Source organism: Megalopta genalis, chromosome 2 (genome assembly GCF_051020955.1).
Source record: "Megalopta genalis isolate 19385.01 chromosome 2, iyMegGena1_principal, whole genome shotgun sequence".
In the NCBI taxonomy this organism is placed as follows: Eukaryota; Metazoa; Arthropoda; class Insecta; order Hymenoptera; family Halictidae; genus Megalopta; species Megalopta genalis.
The window spans coordinates 3,060,755-3,076,349 of record NC_135014.1 but is presented as its reverse complement, the minus strand read 5'-3'; the positions used below and the strand labels follow the sequence as shown (position 1 = coordinate 3,076,349).

General features: G+C 41.2%; 1 protein-coding gene across 2 annotated transcripts in view; it reads right to left on the bottom strand.

Moving 5' to 3' along the window:
- Window positions 1–354: 354 nt before the first annotated feature.
- The window catches only part of LOC117224039 (Organic anion transporting polypeptide 30B), a 121,665-nt gene continuing 106,424 nt past the window's right edge, over window positions 355–15,595 (bottom strand). For both annotated transcript variants that reach the window (XM_076528686.1, XM_076528685.1), the window contains 9 exons: window positions 14,448–14,591; window positions 13,569–13,784; window positions 13,003–13,110; window positions 12,505–12,738; window positions 10,952–11,494; window positions 10,353–10,542; window positions 10,086–10,274; window positions 9,776–9,927; window positions 355–9,610 (listed from right to left, as the gene is read on the bottom strand). In XM_076528686.1, coding sequence (XP_076384801.1) covers window positions 9,315–9,610; window positions 9,776–9,927; window positions 10,086–10,274; window positions 10,353–10,542; window positions 10,952–11,494; window positions 12,505–12,738; window positions 13,003–13,110; window positions 13,569–13,784; window positions 14,448–14,591 — 2,072 coding nt within the window. In that variant the 3' untranslated portion in view covers window positions 355–9,314. The remainder of the gene's footprint in view (window positions 9,611–9,775; window positions 9,928–10,085; window positions 10,275–10,352; window positions 10,543–10,951; window positions 11,495–12,504; window positions 12,739–13,002; window positions 13,111–13,568; window positions 13,785–14,447; window positions 14,592–15,595) is intronic.

Below are 15,595 nucleotides of genomic sequence, written 5' to 3'. Positions count from 1 at the left end.
GTATGTACATCGACCGAGAGACAGAGACCTGCTGCGATCGTTCGTTCGAATGGCCGATCGATCGGTCGTCGTCGCGCCGGAAAAGCGCGTTTGTATGGAGAGACGACGTTTACTCTGTGTTATCCCTTTCTATCAAATATCGATTGGCGTTCGCACGTGGTTACGATACGTGTGGGAGAAACGATACGTTATACCGTACACTTTATTCGGGGAAACCGTAAAAAAAAAGACAGAGGAGAGAAACGCGCGGCTCCGTTTTGGCCGATCGATCGATCGTGCGAGACGCCGCTGGAAAAAGTAAGAAAACGGAAGAACAAAAAACAGAAAAAAAAGATAAAAAAAAAGACACGAACGTACGAAAAATTCGATATGTGTTTATTTCTTTTTTTCTCTTTCTTTTTATTGAAAACGTAGTTTAGTGTGTATACGCCGCCATTCGCTAATTAGAATTCGAATCGTTTCTCAACAGACAACAGAAGCAACAAGACGCACGCGCTCGCCTCTCACATTCATCGTCCCCGTAAATCGCTCATCTCGTCGCAGAATCGGATCATTTTAATCGGAAGTTCGTTCGTACGTCTCGGATCACGGCGCTCGATCATCGAAAGCTCTCTCTTTTTCTTTCTCTCTCTCTCTCTCTCTTTCTCTCTTCTATACGAACGTTCGCGCGAACAAAACGTAAAACGGGCTACGATCACGGCAAACTCGTCGTTTCATTAGCTCTTTATTTTTTTTTGTTCTTTTTTTATCCTTGCGATCCACCAACGCCGTCGTCGACTCGAAAACACTCGATACCCCTAATTTGTGTGAGCTTTGTTATTTTCGCGTCGATCCGGGGACGAGCATAATCACGACCGATGAGGGCGCGCGTCGAGACTCGGTCTATCGATCGATGGATCGATGGATCGGATCACGATCCGGCGGACACGCGTGCACAGATCGACGCCGCAGCGGATTCCGCTCGTCCCCGGTCCGAGCCCCTAATTCCCTATAAACTCTCTCTCTCTCGCTCTCTCTCCCTCTTCAGCCACCCCCACCCCCTGTTCCTCTCAGCAACCACGTATTGCTTTTCATAAACTTTACACAGAACCGTCGCAATTTCATATCACTCTTCGGTACTGATCAAAAACGTTTCATATTGTTTTCTGCTTATATTATGGTCCCTACAAAAAATACATTACATCTATAAGCAGTTTATATTTACTGTATATAATAGTCAATATCTATGTACACAACATTTTTCTTTTAATTTAAATTTCTCGTATTACCTATTAGAACTCCCGCTTAATACTTAAAACGCATTCTTCTCTCTCTCGCTCTCTCTCTCTCTCTCTCTTTCGCGCGCGTTCGTTCGCATCTTCTCACCTTGTTTCCTCGCATTCCTCCACACGCACGCCGCGGCACACACTCACGCGCTAAATAATCTCTTTCGCTTTCCTTACCCGCCTCCATTTTTTTCGTTTTCTCTGCTTTTTCTCTTTCTTTATTTCTGTCTTTCTTTCTTTCTTTCTTTCTTTCTCTCCGTTTCACTGTAGCGTTGGGAATGTTACATTACAGCAAGTATGTCGCGACGAAACAGAAATGTCGTTCGAAATCGACCATAAAATTAACGGTTAGAAGTGAACGTAAACCAACGATGTGTTGAAACGCTATCGTTACGAGTAGTAGTAGTAGTAGTAGTAGTAATAGTAGTAGTAATAATAGTAGTAGTAGTAGTAGTAATAATAGTAGTAGTAGTAGTTGTTTATGGTAGTAGTAGCGGTACAGTAATATGTCTCTCTAATTGACGCTCGGATTGTCCACGAGAATGCGACAATTTTGGAAGAGAAGATACGATTGTTCGAGCCTTGCGGCTCGTTCTTTACAATTACCGATCGTCAGTAACTGTAAAAAACAAGCTACAAGGCTCGTATAATCCTGTCTCCTCTCCCCGAATCGTCCATTTCTGTGCAGAAAAGCTGAGCGTCAGTATGGGAGACATTACTGCAGTAATCATCCTTTCTTTTTCGTTCACGGTGGCGCGGTGACGGTCGACGGTTTTTAAACACTGTAACCGAGAAACGAATCGTCGGCGTGGAGAAATCAGATCGGTTCGTTCAGGATAATCGACATCGACGCGGGCTCTCGTTTCATTTTCTTTCTTTTTTTATGCACGGTTCCCACCTCCGGTTTTTCCGGTTCCGTTCGTCGCGCGAACGCGCTTCTGTAAAAATATCTCAGCAACGCGAGTGAAAAAATTGTGCGGGTCGCCGCGCGCGAATCGCCCGTCCCCTAGAAATCGTTGCGCGATTTCTATTGTTCGTTTTCCGTCGGCTTTTTGTTTTGCAGTTCTTCGTCTTCCGCGGCCGTGGTTTTCGCGCGCGTCGAAACGTAACGTGTTCGGAACGATGGCGACCGCGTAAAATCTATATTTTTTTCATCGGTTTTTACGTTACACGTGTCTTAGCGTGCCACACACGCCCCGCTCCGGCTCAGCTCCGGTCGCTCGATATAAATCGTTCTTCTAGCTAATTAATTATGTACAGTTGCGGTGTGTGTCGGCGGGTGTGCGCAGGATGGATCGCGCGGTCGCTTGGATCCGCGAAAGTCGTTTCCACGGAAAATCGCTGGATAAGTTATGGAATCCCCGGTAATCTGTCTTCGATTCCGGGAGGACTGTTTCTAAGTGAAATGTTTACCGCGTGGCGTTTTTCATCAATGAACTAGATGCGATTTAATGAGTGAACGGAATTGAGTCTTAATTCACGTATTCGTGATAGCGTATATTATACAATATTGTGTATAATTTTATAAATAATATTGTGCAATATTATATTGAGTATGTTGTAAAATATAAATACATAATAGAATATGTATGTAATAATATATAATATTGCATAATATTATATAATGTTTGTGTAATGTTCGTATAAGCTCTGCGTAAATATAATATTATACCAATATTATAGAATGTAATATTATATGTAATATTGTATAATATTATATATAATATTATTACTATATTATATATAATATTATATTATGTATTATATTATATAATATAATACATAATATAATATTATATGTAATATTGTATAATATTATATATAATATTGCATAATATTATACAATATTACTACCACTACTTATAATATTATATGGAATATTGTATAATATGATATTATTGTATAACATTATACAATATTACATATAATATTATAAGTAGTAGTAGTAATATTGTATAATATGATACATAATATTGCATAATATTATACAATATTACTACCACTACTTATAATATTATATGTAATATTGTATAATATGATATTATCGTATAACATTATACAATATTACATATAATATTATAAGTAGTAGTAGTAATATTGTATAATATGATATATAATATTGTATAATATTAAACAATATTACATACAATATTACATCATGCATTATATTCCATAACATTAGTATAATATTACATATTCTATTTACGCAGAGCTTATGCGAATATTATACAACACTATGCAATATCATACACATATAATATTATATAACGTATCATAGTCGACAATATTGCTACAATATTACGTATCATTACGTTCACGCAGAGCTTGTACGAGAAACAATTACGCGTATCCTAGAGGAATTCCGAGGAAGCAACTGGCGACGCTACGAACGAGATAAGTCACTGTATCTTAATCGAACGGTAGTGTACGAAGCTTGAAAGGGAACAATTGGAGAACACACGATGACACCCCGGATCGACCTTGAGTACCGGAAGTTGTGCACGATCGTTCATAGCTTACGTGTTCCTTGTATCGGGTATTTTGTCATCCGGCACAAAGCGTTCGTGGAAGGGTGTTACGTGGCGCAAACGATAACTCCTTCGATCAGGTGTTTGTTGACGTTAGATAGGACGGTGTACAGCAGAACGAGGTTGTTTTATCAACAACAACGTGTTTACGGAGAGCTCTCGGCAAGAAAACCCGGGTGGTCTCTGTTCGCGGCACAACGAACTCGGCTCTTCCCGGCGAGACTCTCGCCGCACCTGAGCTCGAATCGTCTTTAAAATGTGGCTGAAACTTCACGACAAATTTCAGCCACATACATTGAAATTTCGATAGTAAAATTCCGACGAAACTCGTCGCTCGAAAGTTAAAAATTGAATCCATCCGAGATCTATTTCGTTTTTTGTCGACTGTAGCCGAGAGAGTCTCGTTATCCGAGTTAAACAAAAAAAGAAAAAAAGGAAGAAAAATATGGGACAGATTCCCGAAGGAGTAATGGAGACTTTTTGAGACCGTTTCGCCTAATCGATGCTGGCTAGAGAAGCCCTAGGCGTGTTATATTCTATGAAATAGAATCCGATCCACCGCTTTTTTCGTTTTACACGCGCGCCTTGGCAGTTCCCCGTAATTAATCCATTTTGCACCGCGATAAAACAGATTACTACTATCCAGTAACACAATTACCGCTAAGAGTTGTGTCCAATGATTACATTCTTTCTTTGTTTTTTTTTCGTTTTGTCCCTTTTTGTTCTATATATTCACATGATTCATCTAAATTGTACCTTAAAATACAAGCATCGAAACGCGTTACAATATACGTATATTAAATCCGGATCCTAAACTCGTCGATTACGAATCTATGCGATTGCGCTTTTTCACCAACGTTCTTTCTCTCTCTCCATTCTCTCTTTCTCTTTTTTTTCTCTGTATTATATTACACCTAACGTTTCTCTCCGTTTGTATCTAATATCTATGCACTTCGAAAAATAAGCCGCAAGATATATTTCACATTGTAGCTGCAGCCTACTGCAGATAAGCGTTCGTAATCTCCACGATAAAGTCCGGGAAAAAGAGGAACGACGCTCGGCGCGGTTCTCGCAACAGTGACTCATCCGGCGATCCACCCTGCGCCACGATACAAATATCCTCGCCCGGCGACTTTTGTGTAAATTGTATTTGATTCGACGTGTATTCTCTCTCTTTTTTTTTCTTTTGTCATCTATTCACAGCACTTTTATTTTATTTTATCTCTCTCTCACACGATTTTCCCCCTCGTTATTCAGTTAAACCTCTACAGGGGCCGCGTTCGCCCGGGGTCCACCGTTCTATAGAGATTCATATCACAAAAGTAGGTATATATGTATGTATAATATATATGTGTACATATATATTATATATATATACACGTATATGTATATATGTATATATATGTATATATATATGTAAGTGCATTATAATATGTAGTTAGAGAGATCATCGCGGTCTCGAGGATGGCGGGAACGGCGGATCCCGAGGGCACCCCGGCCGAGTTCGAACATCAAAATTGCCTCTAAAATATAGTAGCGTGTACTACACTTCGAAAAATTGACAGTGACGGGCCAAACAGCGGTGCGAGATTATCGTACATAGGCGTAGGCTGCGGGGTCTCCGCGGATCTATCATACAACCGCTCGCTGTACAGAATCGAACGCAACAATCTCGTGACAATTTACAATTTGTTCTACGATGAGAAACGAGCGAACAAGAAGAGTCTGTACAATTAAAATGAATCGTTCCTACACCGTGCGAAATTCGTTTGGAGAAATTTGGAACAACGCTGCAGCCCCGCAGCCTATGTTAAGTGTTCGTTTCTTTCTCAAACGTAAGTAAATGCTGTGACATGTTTTGCCGGAACGGTGTGATTGTATGTGCATGATTGTATACAGTGTATTGTGTGCGCGTGTGTGTGTGTGTCCCTGTCTGTATACTTGTGTGTGTGTGCGCGCGCGCGCGCGCGTGTCTGTTTGCTTAAGTGTACATTGTTCGAGATTACGTAAAAATTAACGCTAGAATCGTGGTAACGATTCGTGGAACGGTTTTCGTATCCGAAAGCGCGACATCGGTGGAACAGAGTATAAATCATCGGCTCATGCAAAAAAGAAAGAACGGTGTTTAAACGTCTATATATAGATATAGATATATCGATTACATTTAACCCCTTTGTTTTGTTCTGTAAAACCACTTGTACAAGTTCCATTACTATTCTCATTCTCGTAGTTCTTCATCTTTGTTTGTTTCTTCTTTCGTTTAAAAGAAATTGAGCTGAAGTAACAATATTCAATAATTTCACTTTTTTTCTCTTAGGCTATAAAGACTTCGTAGATCCACAGCGATAGATTCTCTCTATTCATATTATCCCGGTTCCTTTGTATCGTTCCCATCAATTTACGTTAGAGGTGCATTATAGAATCTCTTTTCCTGAGTTAATATAGTTTCTTTCTTTCCTTATTTTTTTTTTTCATTAGCTTTCTTCGTAAACGCATCTTTGTTTTTATTCGTCGCCGTTGAACTCTTCATTTGTAATATCGAAAATTGATACGACAGGCTTTCAGGTACAAAACAAGTAGACTCCTGGCCAGTGGCGGATTATCGCGGATCTCGTCACGATATTAATCACTATGTTACATTATTTCGTCGACGCAAAACACAAATCGAAATTAATTCGCCGGTTCGGAATTTCAGAAGCGATTTGTCCGTTATAATCCGCCACCGAGTCCGCCGGCTCGCCGGATTGTCAGCGAGCTATTGACAACGGCCGCGAGGCCAGAACATAGTCCCGGAGTGACGTTTAACCCATTTGCATCATCGCTCTACTTAAGCTTTCGCATCGAAACATCAGCGACGTTCAACTGACGAGTGAATCTTATCACCACGCGCGGTCGATCGTATGTGCAGTAACGCGCATCGAAATTATTCATCGACTTTATCAAGAATGTACTTTTTAAACGATGATATACAGTGTTATATCGCAGTTCACATTTTTTTATACAAAAGGGAAAGCAAATATTTTTTATAATAAAATAAATTTATTTAAGTTAAATGAGCATATTAATAAATTAACGTTCGTGAAATTCATTAAAGTGGTCGATACATAATGATTAAACGTGATCTGTCCCAACTAAAAGATATTTTCCGACTAAATACAAAAAAAACAACGTAAGCTAGCGGAATATTCCGCGCTTGGTGATAGTCGACTGTCGCGGCTCGCGGAATATTCCGCGCAACGATGTAAATGGGTTAATCCAAATTGACCCTTGATTTCGCCGAGTAATTAATTAGTATTCGTTAACAAAAACCGTCGCGAGTCTCCCTTTCGTTTCCCCTCTTCTTTTCCCATCTGCTCGTTCGTTGCTTGGAAGCATAGAATTCATTTCGGTAATAGGACACGAGGCGGCACCGCCGTGCCACCCCGAAGCATCGTCTCCGTTTCCGGTTACACGCTATAGTTCTCGGAAAAGCTCTTAAAATAGTGGTGTGTCGCTGATGATTTTGTTCTTTTTTTTCTTCGTTCGAGAAGAAACAAAAGAAAACAAACAACAAAACATTCGAGATCAGGCGTCGCTCGTTTCAAAAGCGCAGTGTCTCCGGTCTTATCCCGCTCTCCTCTCGACGAGAGAGAAGAGGGAGGAGCGAGATACAGAGCCGAGAACAAAATGAAAAAGTCACGAAGAGAACAGTGGAACAGTTATATACGCCGTTGCAATCGATGGTACGAGAACAGAAAAAAGAAAAACGTATTCCGCAAACGAGTCAACTACGATCCTTTGTCGTCCGTGTTTTACATCACTATGTTAAATTGACTACTTCATTTCTGAGAAAGCCTAACCACTAGTTATAAAATAAATCGCAGCTCTCGATCTGCAATCAATGATATTCATTATATAGATCGTTAACTCTATCACTTAGTCGATTACTTTTTTTTTTCTTTTAAATGTACGTTTGTCTAGTCTTGTATTTCTTAAGGCAGGAATTTTTATATTTACAACGTTTGTCCTTGTTGGCCTTTGCTTTTCCCTATTTTCTTTTCTCCTATCCTACTTCCTCCTCCTCCACCACCTCCTCTTCCTCCTTCTCCTCCTCTTCTTCTTCTTTCTTCCTTTACTTTTCTTTTTTTGTTCCTCCGTCTTGTTTCGCAAAACCGTTCAAGGCTGGTTCCGTCGAAACTCGTTTCGGGCACCACACGAATTTCTCGCGTTTCAGGTTCTAACGCCGGTTAGAACGGTGTGTCCGAAACGAGCCACCTTTGTTCACCTATTATGTTCCTATTTATTGACATGTACAGGATGATCCTCAACGCCCGTTTGCCATTTCATTTCCCGTTTCATTGTCGAACGACGACGACGACGACGACGACGACGACGACGACGATTCTTTTCGCGTTGACTCAACGACGAAGACCGGCCAGAAGAGACACGCGAAGTCGGTTTTTCACGTTTTCGGGTGACCTTGAATAGTTTGCGGCCAAGATGAATACGCGTCTGCTGACCTACCTTGAGTCGATCTTCACCTTAAACATATTATGATCATAGATTGCGCCGCGCGACACTGGATCCTTATCTCGAGTGGTATTTGTATCGCATCTTACATCGTTTGCGTACACGCTACACGCTTCTTCTAGATAAGTATAACTGTAGTAGTGATATAGTAAACACCTACTGTTTAATTAGGATATTAAACGTGTAACGAGCAATTACACGGAAAAGTCTAGCTTTCGATTATTCGCCGCTACGGAAAAAACAGGTATCGATACACGCTCCCTATACGTTACGAACGCTATTTTTTTAACGCGAAGCACAGTTCAAGGTCAACGAAAAGATCCTACGGCTAAACAAAACGGGAGTCGATCTATGGAACACCGGTTCTCTTTTCGCGAGAAGAGAGAAAAGAAGGAACGCGGCTCGACTTCGTCGTTGAATCACCTTCTTCGACAGAGAGTGTCCTTGAGAAACATTCCGTCGGCATTGTTCAAGAGACAAAACCGGCAACAGAGCGACCGGATCACCCCGTAGTAATCGCATCGCCGTAAAAATGTACACCCTAGTGATATTAGATTCCTAAAAATAGCCAAACCATAAATGGAGATCCATGGCAAATCATTTCGTACCGGTTAAACGATACATCCCGCGCAAAAATGTAATCATTGTAAAAATATCCTCGGGCCCTGCGGCCCGTTGTGTGCAAGAATATACGAATGTATGATTCCACTTATAGTTCCAACGGAATTTAAATACGGTCGCTCTTCGTTAAATCTCATTAAAAAAGTATATTAGCACCATAAATACATGGATCCACGGCTCTCCTCTGTCCCGACCAACCGATATATCCCATTCGGCGCGCTGATCCAGGGAGCATGGCCGAGCCCCCCCCCCCCCTTTCAACCCCCCTCGTTATAGGATTGCACAAATCGTTAGCGATCTAGCTGCGACGACAAAATGATCTGCCATCGACCCCGTGTATCACCCACTTTGATATAGAATCAATTGTACAGCCTCTAACGCGCGGCGAACATTAAACGTTCCTGGTGTGGTTCTCCATTGGTTTACCAGTCAGAGGTTTCACCTCAACATCTGGCTCTTCGAGAGCGAGAGGGGCTTGCCTCGTGTCCGGTACTTCAACGTCCATCGCGCTCTTCGACCGGTTCGCAGATTCCGTCGAGTCCTGGGTCTGGTTCGACGAACCGGTCTCTTCGAGGTTCGTCGACTTCGTGGGCTCCGTGGGCGAAGACACCGAAGACGGCGTGGCCGTCTCCGAATTCGGAATTGTGCCGTCCTCCACCATGTGGTGGTGCGGTTTCTCTTCGAACACTGAAACACAAGGCGATAAAATCAAAATCTACATTTAGCAAGACTAGTAGCACAGATAAACAAACCACCAGCTTCTCCATGTATATTTATTTATTTATTTATTGCTACTGACTCTATTCCTTGAGAAATAAGTTCGCGAAGATCCGTCGAACGAGGCCCACTTACATTTGTCAAGACTGATAATTGACCCTACGAATTCATTCACAGTGAAAGATGGCGCTTGATCCTCCAGCTGTCTTCTCCTTCTGACCAGCCACCAGTCGATGAGGAACAGCGCCAAAGCTAAAATCTTAATGCCGGCACAGAGACCGACATATCTGAAACGACAACGTATCTCAATCAATCCGTTAACAATAAAGAATCGAAGAGTAAAGAAACAATTAGAGGACACGGTACTGCGAAGAGCTGCAAAGAGAGCGATAAAGGAGACTTTCACAGCTCCGCGTAGCACCGATTTCCAGCCGAGATTACGCACCTGTATCTAAATTGTTCGATGTCGTAGAGCAGACACCGGCCGCCTTTCTCCCCGCAGGTGCTTTTCCAAAGCAAGCACGTGGAGTCGATTAAGTTACCGAATAAAATAGGAGCTGGTATATAACCGAACAGTCGAAAGATTACAAACTGCATGCCCAACGCGAACGATCTCTCCTCTTCGGAGACCGACCTGCAAATGCGACATCATAAATGCTACATTACAATTCTATCACGAGGAACATAAACAAAAATTATCGATGGAACGTACCTTAACACTATCATCAGTAATGGCATCTGCGTGATAGCGACGATGAAGGTCATAAAGAAAAGTAATATTAAGAAAGGAAATATAGTCCTGCACGGTGAAGTACATGGGCCAGCAGTTGCTACCGGCACCACTGTCACTTCCGCAAATTCCGGAGCTGCTGGCGGCAACATTGTTAGGTTTCCGTGTATACCTATCGAAACACCAGGTGAAATTAGGACTTATATATATATATATATATATATATATATATATATCTGCTAAATAATAATATCTCCTACAAAAATGGATGCCACGAAATTGTCTATCCATCAGCGATATTATAATATAATAATACTATAATATAATATAATATAATACTATACTATAATATAATATAATATAATATAATATAATATAATATAATATAATATAATATAATATAATATAATATAATATAATATAATACTATAATGTAATATAATATAATATAATATAATACTATAATATAATATAATATAATATAATATAATATAATACTATAATATAATATACTAAATAATATTTTATTTCCGAAGTGGACGACACTGAGAACGAGCTGAGACGATACGAGGGATGCTTACATGCACAGTTAGTGAAATTCGATTTCGAGCTGAAGGCAGTGCAACCCGCATGACAAGGACTGAAGTAGGTCAGACCGTTGTTTCCACAGACAGGCTCGACGTCCGTCATTCGACACTCGCAACCGAAGTTGCATGCGGCAGTGAGGTTTACTTGGAAGGGCTCGGGGCCCTTCGTGCTGCTGTTAAAGTACGGAATAGTGGTCCCAGCCATTTTCACGTTGTCACAGCCGAGGAAAAACAGGAGGCCGTAGCAGACCAGGCATATGATGTTTGAGACGAGGACGAACTGGACCGCGCCCTTCGGTCTTAATTCTAAACGTTTGAGCAAACATCCGCCGAAGAAGATGCCGATGCAGGCGCCAGGTATCGCTATCGAGCCGGTGAACACGCTCGCCTGGCTCTTGCCCAGGCTGAATTGCGTCTCGAGGTACTTCGGCAGGAATACCACGAAACCGGAAACGATCACCAGCTCCATGCAGGCGCCCAGACAGGTCACCACGTACACCGGATTGCACATCAGCCTCCACATGCTCCTTGGTATATCTGTAAAGACATGATTCAACGGTTTAGCTCATCCGAATCGTGTTCTATCAAGTTTATTTAATTTCAGCTGGACCCTATTAAAAGTTCATTTTACTTCGGCCGAATCTAATTATTCGTTTATTTATTAATTGAATATATGCAGAAAGTTTCCCTTTGCAATAAATTCTCCCTAATTTTGCTTCAACTTTCAATCGGAAGTGGGCGATTTGGGACGAGGAGATACGATTATTCGAGTCCCGCGGTCGTCAACAATTATAAAATTGGTATTATAGGTATATATAAGTAAATATTATAAAATATATAAAAAATGCTAGGCTTGAATAATCGCACTCCCCCAAATTGTCCATTTTTGTCTAAAAGCCGAAGGAAGATTAGGGAGAATTTACTGTAGTTATAAAATTTAGAAGAAAAAAAATACAGAGGTCAGATATAATAAGATAATCGCAATTCCTTAAATTCATATGAGAAATCTGTACGGACCATAATAATCTAGACATAACCTTAACATAACCCAGCTCTATCAAATTCATTTTACTGAATGTTAGTTATGCGTTTATTTATTAATTGAATATGTACGGAAAGTTTCCCTTTACAGTAAATTCTCCCTAATTTTCCTTCAACTTTCAATCGAAAGTGGACGATTTGGGACGAGGAGATACGATTATTCGAGTCTCGCGGTCTTCAACAATTATAAAATAGGTATTATAGGTGTATATAAGTAAATATTATAAAATATATAAAAAATGCTAGGCTTGAATAATCGTACTCCCCCAAATTGTCCATTTTCGTCTAAAAGCTGAAGGAAGATTAGGGAGAATTTACTGTGGTTATAAAATTTAGAAAAAAAAGATACACAGAGGTCAGATATAATAAGATAATCGCAATTCCTTAAATTCATATGAGAAATCTGTACGGACCATAATAATCTAGTTCTACCGAGTCACATTCTTCAAATATCTATGCAAATTTCTGCGGTGAAAAAAATGCAGTTTCGAAGGTCGTCTCTATACCTTTCACGTCCTTTCCGTAACCGCTGTCGTCCAGCTTCTCCTTCTTCGGTTCTTTGCACTGCTCTTTTTCTTTCTGCGACGACGATTTATTCTTCTCGATAATGCGTATCTTCTCTTTCTCGCGTTGCAACGTTTTCGGGAAACTGAAGAACGGGATCGCGACCAAGATTAAGAGCAGACCGCAAAGCAGAAATCCACCCCACCACATGCCGACCCATCTGTGGTCGCCTGGATCTGTTCACAGATACTCGGCGTTATTCTTTAGCGTCCGGTCTTTAGCGTAACGAACTATGTTGCACGGTACGAAAAAGAAAATGCAACGATGTCTTGTATTTCCGAAGGTTCCCACGTATTTATAAATTCAGAGAGAAAAAAACCATTATAGACGTTGACCTTTCGCGCGAGCTGTTTTCATTCTTTAGCCTTTGGAAGTTTGATCGCTCGTTTCTAAACGATTTTCTATAAAAACGCGAAAAGAACAATCATCGATCCGTTTACCTATGCTGATAATAGTCCCGGAAAAGGAATCCATGTGAAATGATAGTAAGTAAGCTCCGAGAAGGAAACCCAATACCGGTCCGAATGCTGCCATGCTGTACATACAACCTGAAAGAACAATCAATCATATTGCAATTATATCGTAATTGTATACAGGTTGTCCCAAAAATGTCTCGCAATCCGAAAATGGCGGGTTCCTCGGATCATTCGAAGCAACTTCTTCCTTTACAAAAATGTTCTCCGAGGCACCGTTAACGAGTTATTCACGAAAAACAGTGGCCAATAAGAATCGAGTACGGCTGACGCGAGGCGGCCCAGCCAACCAGCGCGCGAAGCCCAGGTCCGCTCATTGGCTCGGTCGCCTCGCGCCAGCCGAGCTCGCCTCTCATTGGTCACTGTTTTTCGTTGATAACTCGTTAACGGTGTCTCGGAGAAAATTTTTGTGAAGGAGAAAGTTGCTTCGAATAACCCGAGGAACCCGCCCCTTTCGGATTGCGAGACATTTTTGGGACACTCTGTATATATAAATTATATTAGAATTATTCGAAATAGAATTTTGCTGTTACCGATATATAAAGAAGCACTCTCCGGACGAACATGATCGTCTATGTAAGTGGTACCAAGAGTAAACAGAGGGGAACCACCGCAGCCTAATAATAACTGAGCAAGTACAAATAACATAACAGGGCCAGCAGTGGATGGGGATCCTTGAATGCAATTATCGCCTCTTAAATTGTTGTGTGGTGCCAGCGGAGGAGATGATAATCCGGACGACAAGCGACCTAAGACGGAAATCAACTTATATCAGCTTTGTCCGACGTGCTCGGACGATAAAAAGCATTCACACGTTGCTCGGATCAAGTGACATTAAAAGCGACGCGCCGTCGTTTCAGACGTCTACTTCTATTCGGATGATCAGAAAATTATATGCAACCGTCTTTGAATAGACGTTCAATTCCATTTCATTTCGAAATCAACTTATTTCATTCGATTCAATCGAAAACGAAGGATACAGTCTTAGAATCAAATTTCTGAATCCGAGGACGCCTATTTGAAACAGTGACAATATACAGGCTGTCCCAAAATTATTTTACAAGCGAGAAATGAGCGGTTCCTCGGGTCATTTAGAAACAGTGACCAATCGGAGATCGAGTGCGGCCGACGCTCCGCCCATGCGCAGTGCCAATGTCGCGCCGCGCCGGCCGTGTGACGCAGTGGCAGTGCTCGCGAGGGCGGGGCGTCAGCCGTACGCGATCTCTGATTGGTCAGCGTTTTTCGTTGATAATTCGTAAACGAAGCGATGGATTACATTTTCGCTAAGGAAAGAATTACTTCAAATGATCTCGGGAACCTCTCATTTCTATTATTGTGCAATAATTTTGGGACAATAAATTTGGATCTTGTTTCTCTCCAGACAAATGGTGCGTTGTAATTGTAAAATTTACCAAGTCCCATGTCCTGTTCACGCAAGGATACGCCCCGGCAAATGTTGTCAGAGCTGGAGTTGTTCGCAGCCGTCATCAAATTAGGCTCGGCCGTGAAGTGCGGCACCATAAAGATCATCGATCCGAGTCCCATTATTACGGCGCCTGAAATTTTCATTCCATTACGGCACTGCAACGGTCGGCAACGGATAATATTATGCTATTAATCCCTTAATGCTCGGGAGGCCTCGTGTTCCATTCGATCTTGCCAGATCTATAAATATGTATCAATGCCTGATCCAAATTATACCGCAACGGAAGAACGCGGCGATCCGCGACACCTTTCAATGCGTTCCATTCAAAAAGAAAAAGAAACTGTATGTATATTTGAAGTCTGTTGAAATAAATCAATATTTCTTCCGAATTATTTTCTGAGGAAATCAAAAAAATATTCGCACGAAACTATCGGAATATTTCGCTATCTAAGAATTTACGATTTATGTTACGGTAGAACCTCGATATTAACCGAACTGGATTTTCCTCCTCGTTCTCTATTATTCAGATCTGTGATTGTTCCAAATAATAACGGCTATACAGGGTGTACCATAATTATGCGAAAATGCAATCCGCGGCTTAACGCTGAGAATACCGACCAATTAGAGGCGAGATTAGTTGGCGCAAGGCGGTCGAGCCAACGAGCGGTCGAAGCTGATTGGCTCGGCCGCCTAGCGCGAGGCGACGCTCGCCTCTCATTGGTCAGTGTTCTTCGTTCATAACTCGTGAACGAAGCCACGGATCGCATTTTCGCCAAGGAAAAAGTTGCTCGAAATGACCTCAGGAATCTCTCCTTCCCGGCTGTTAAAATAATTATGGAGCATCCTGTATATAAAATGTGTTTGAGTCATACAAAATGGAAATACTGTAAGAAAAATTGTTTGGAATTCAGAGTTAAAATGGCGTCGAGTGCAAAGGATTAAAACACTTCGAGATCAAGACGATCCTGTCGCTTGTAAACAGACTGCGAATATTCGTGCAAAATAAAATGTTTCCAAGACGATTCTATGAAACAGAATTTGAATAAAAATAAATTGTTTCGCTTAATAATTTTCTTAAATTGAAAACCGTGTAACAATGTAACAAATGTTACTCGATTCTTCTTCCCTCGATCG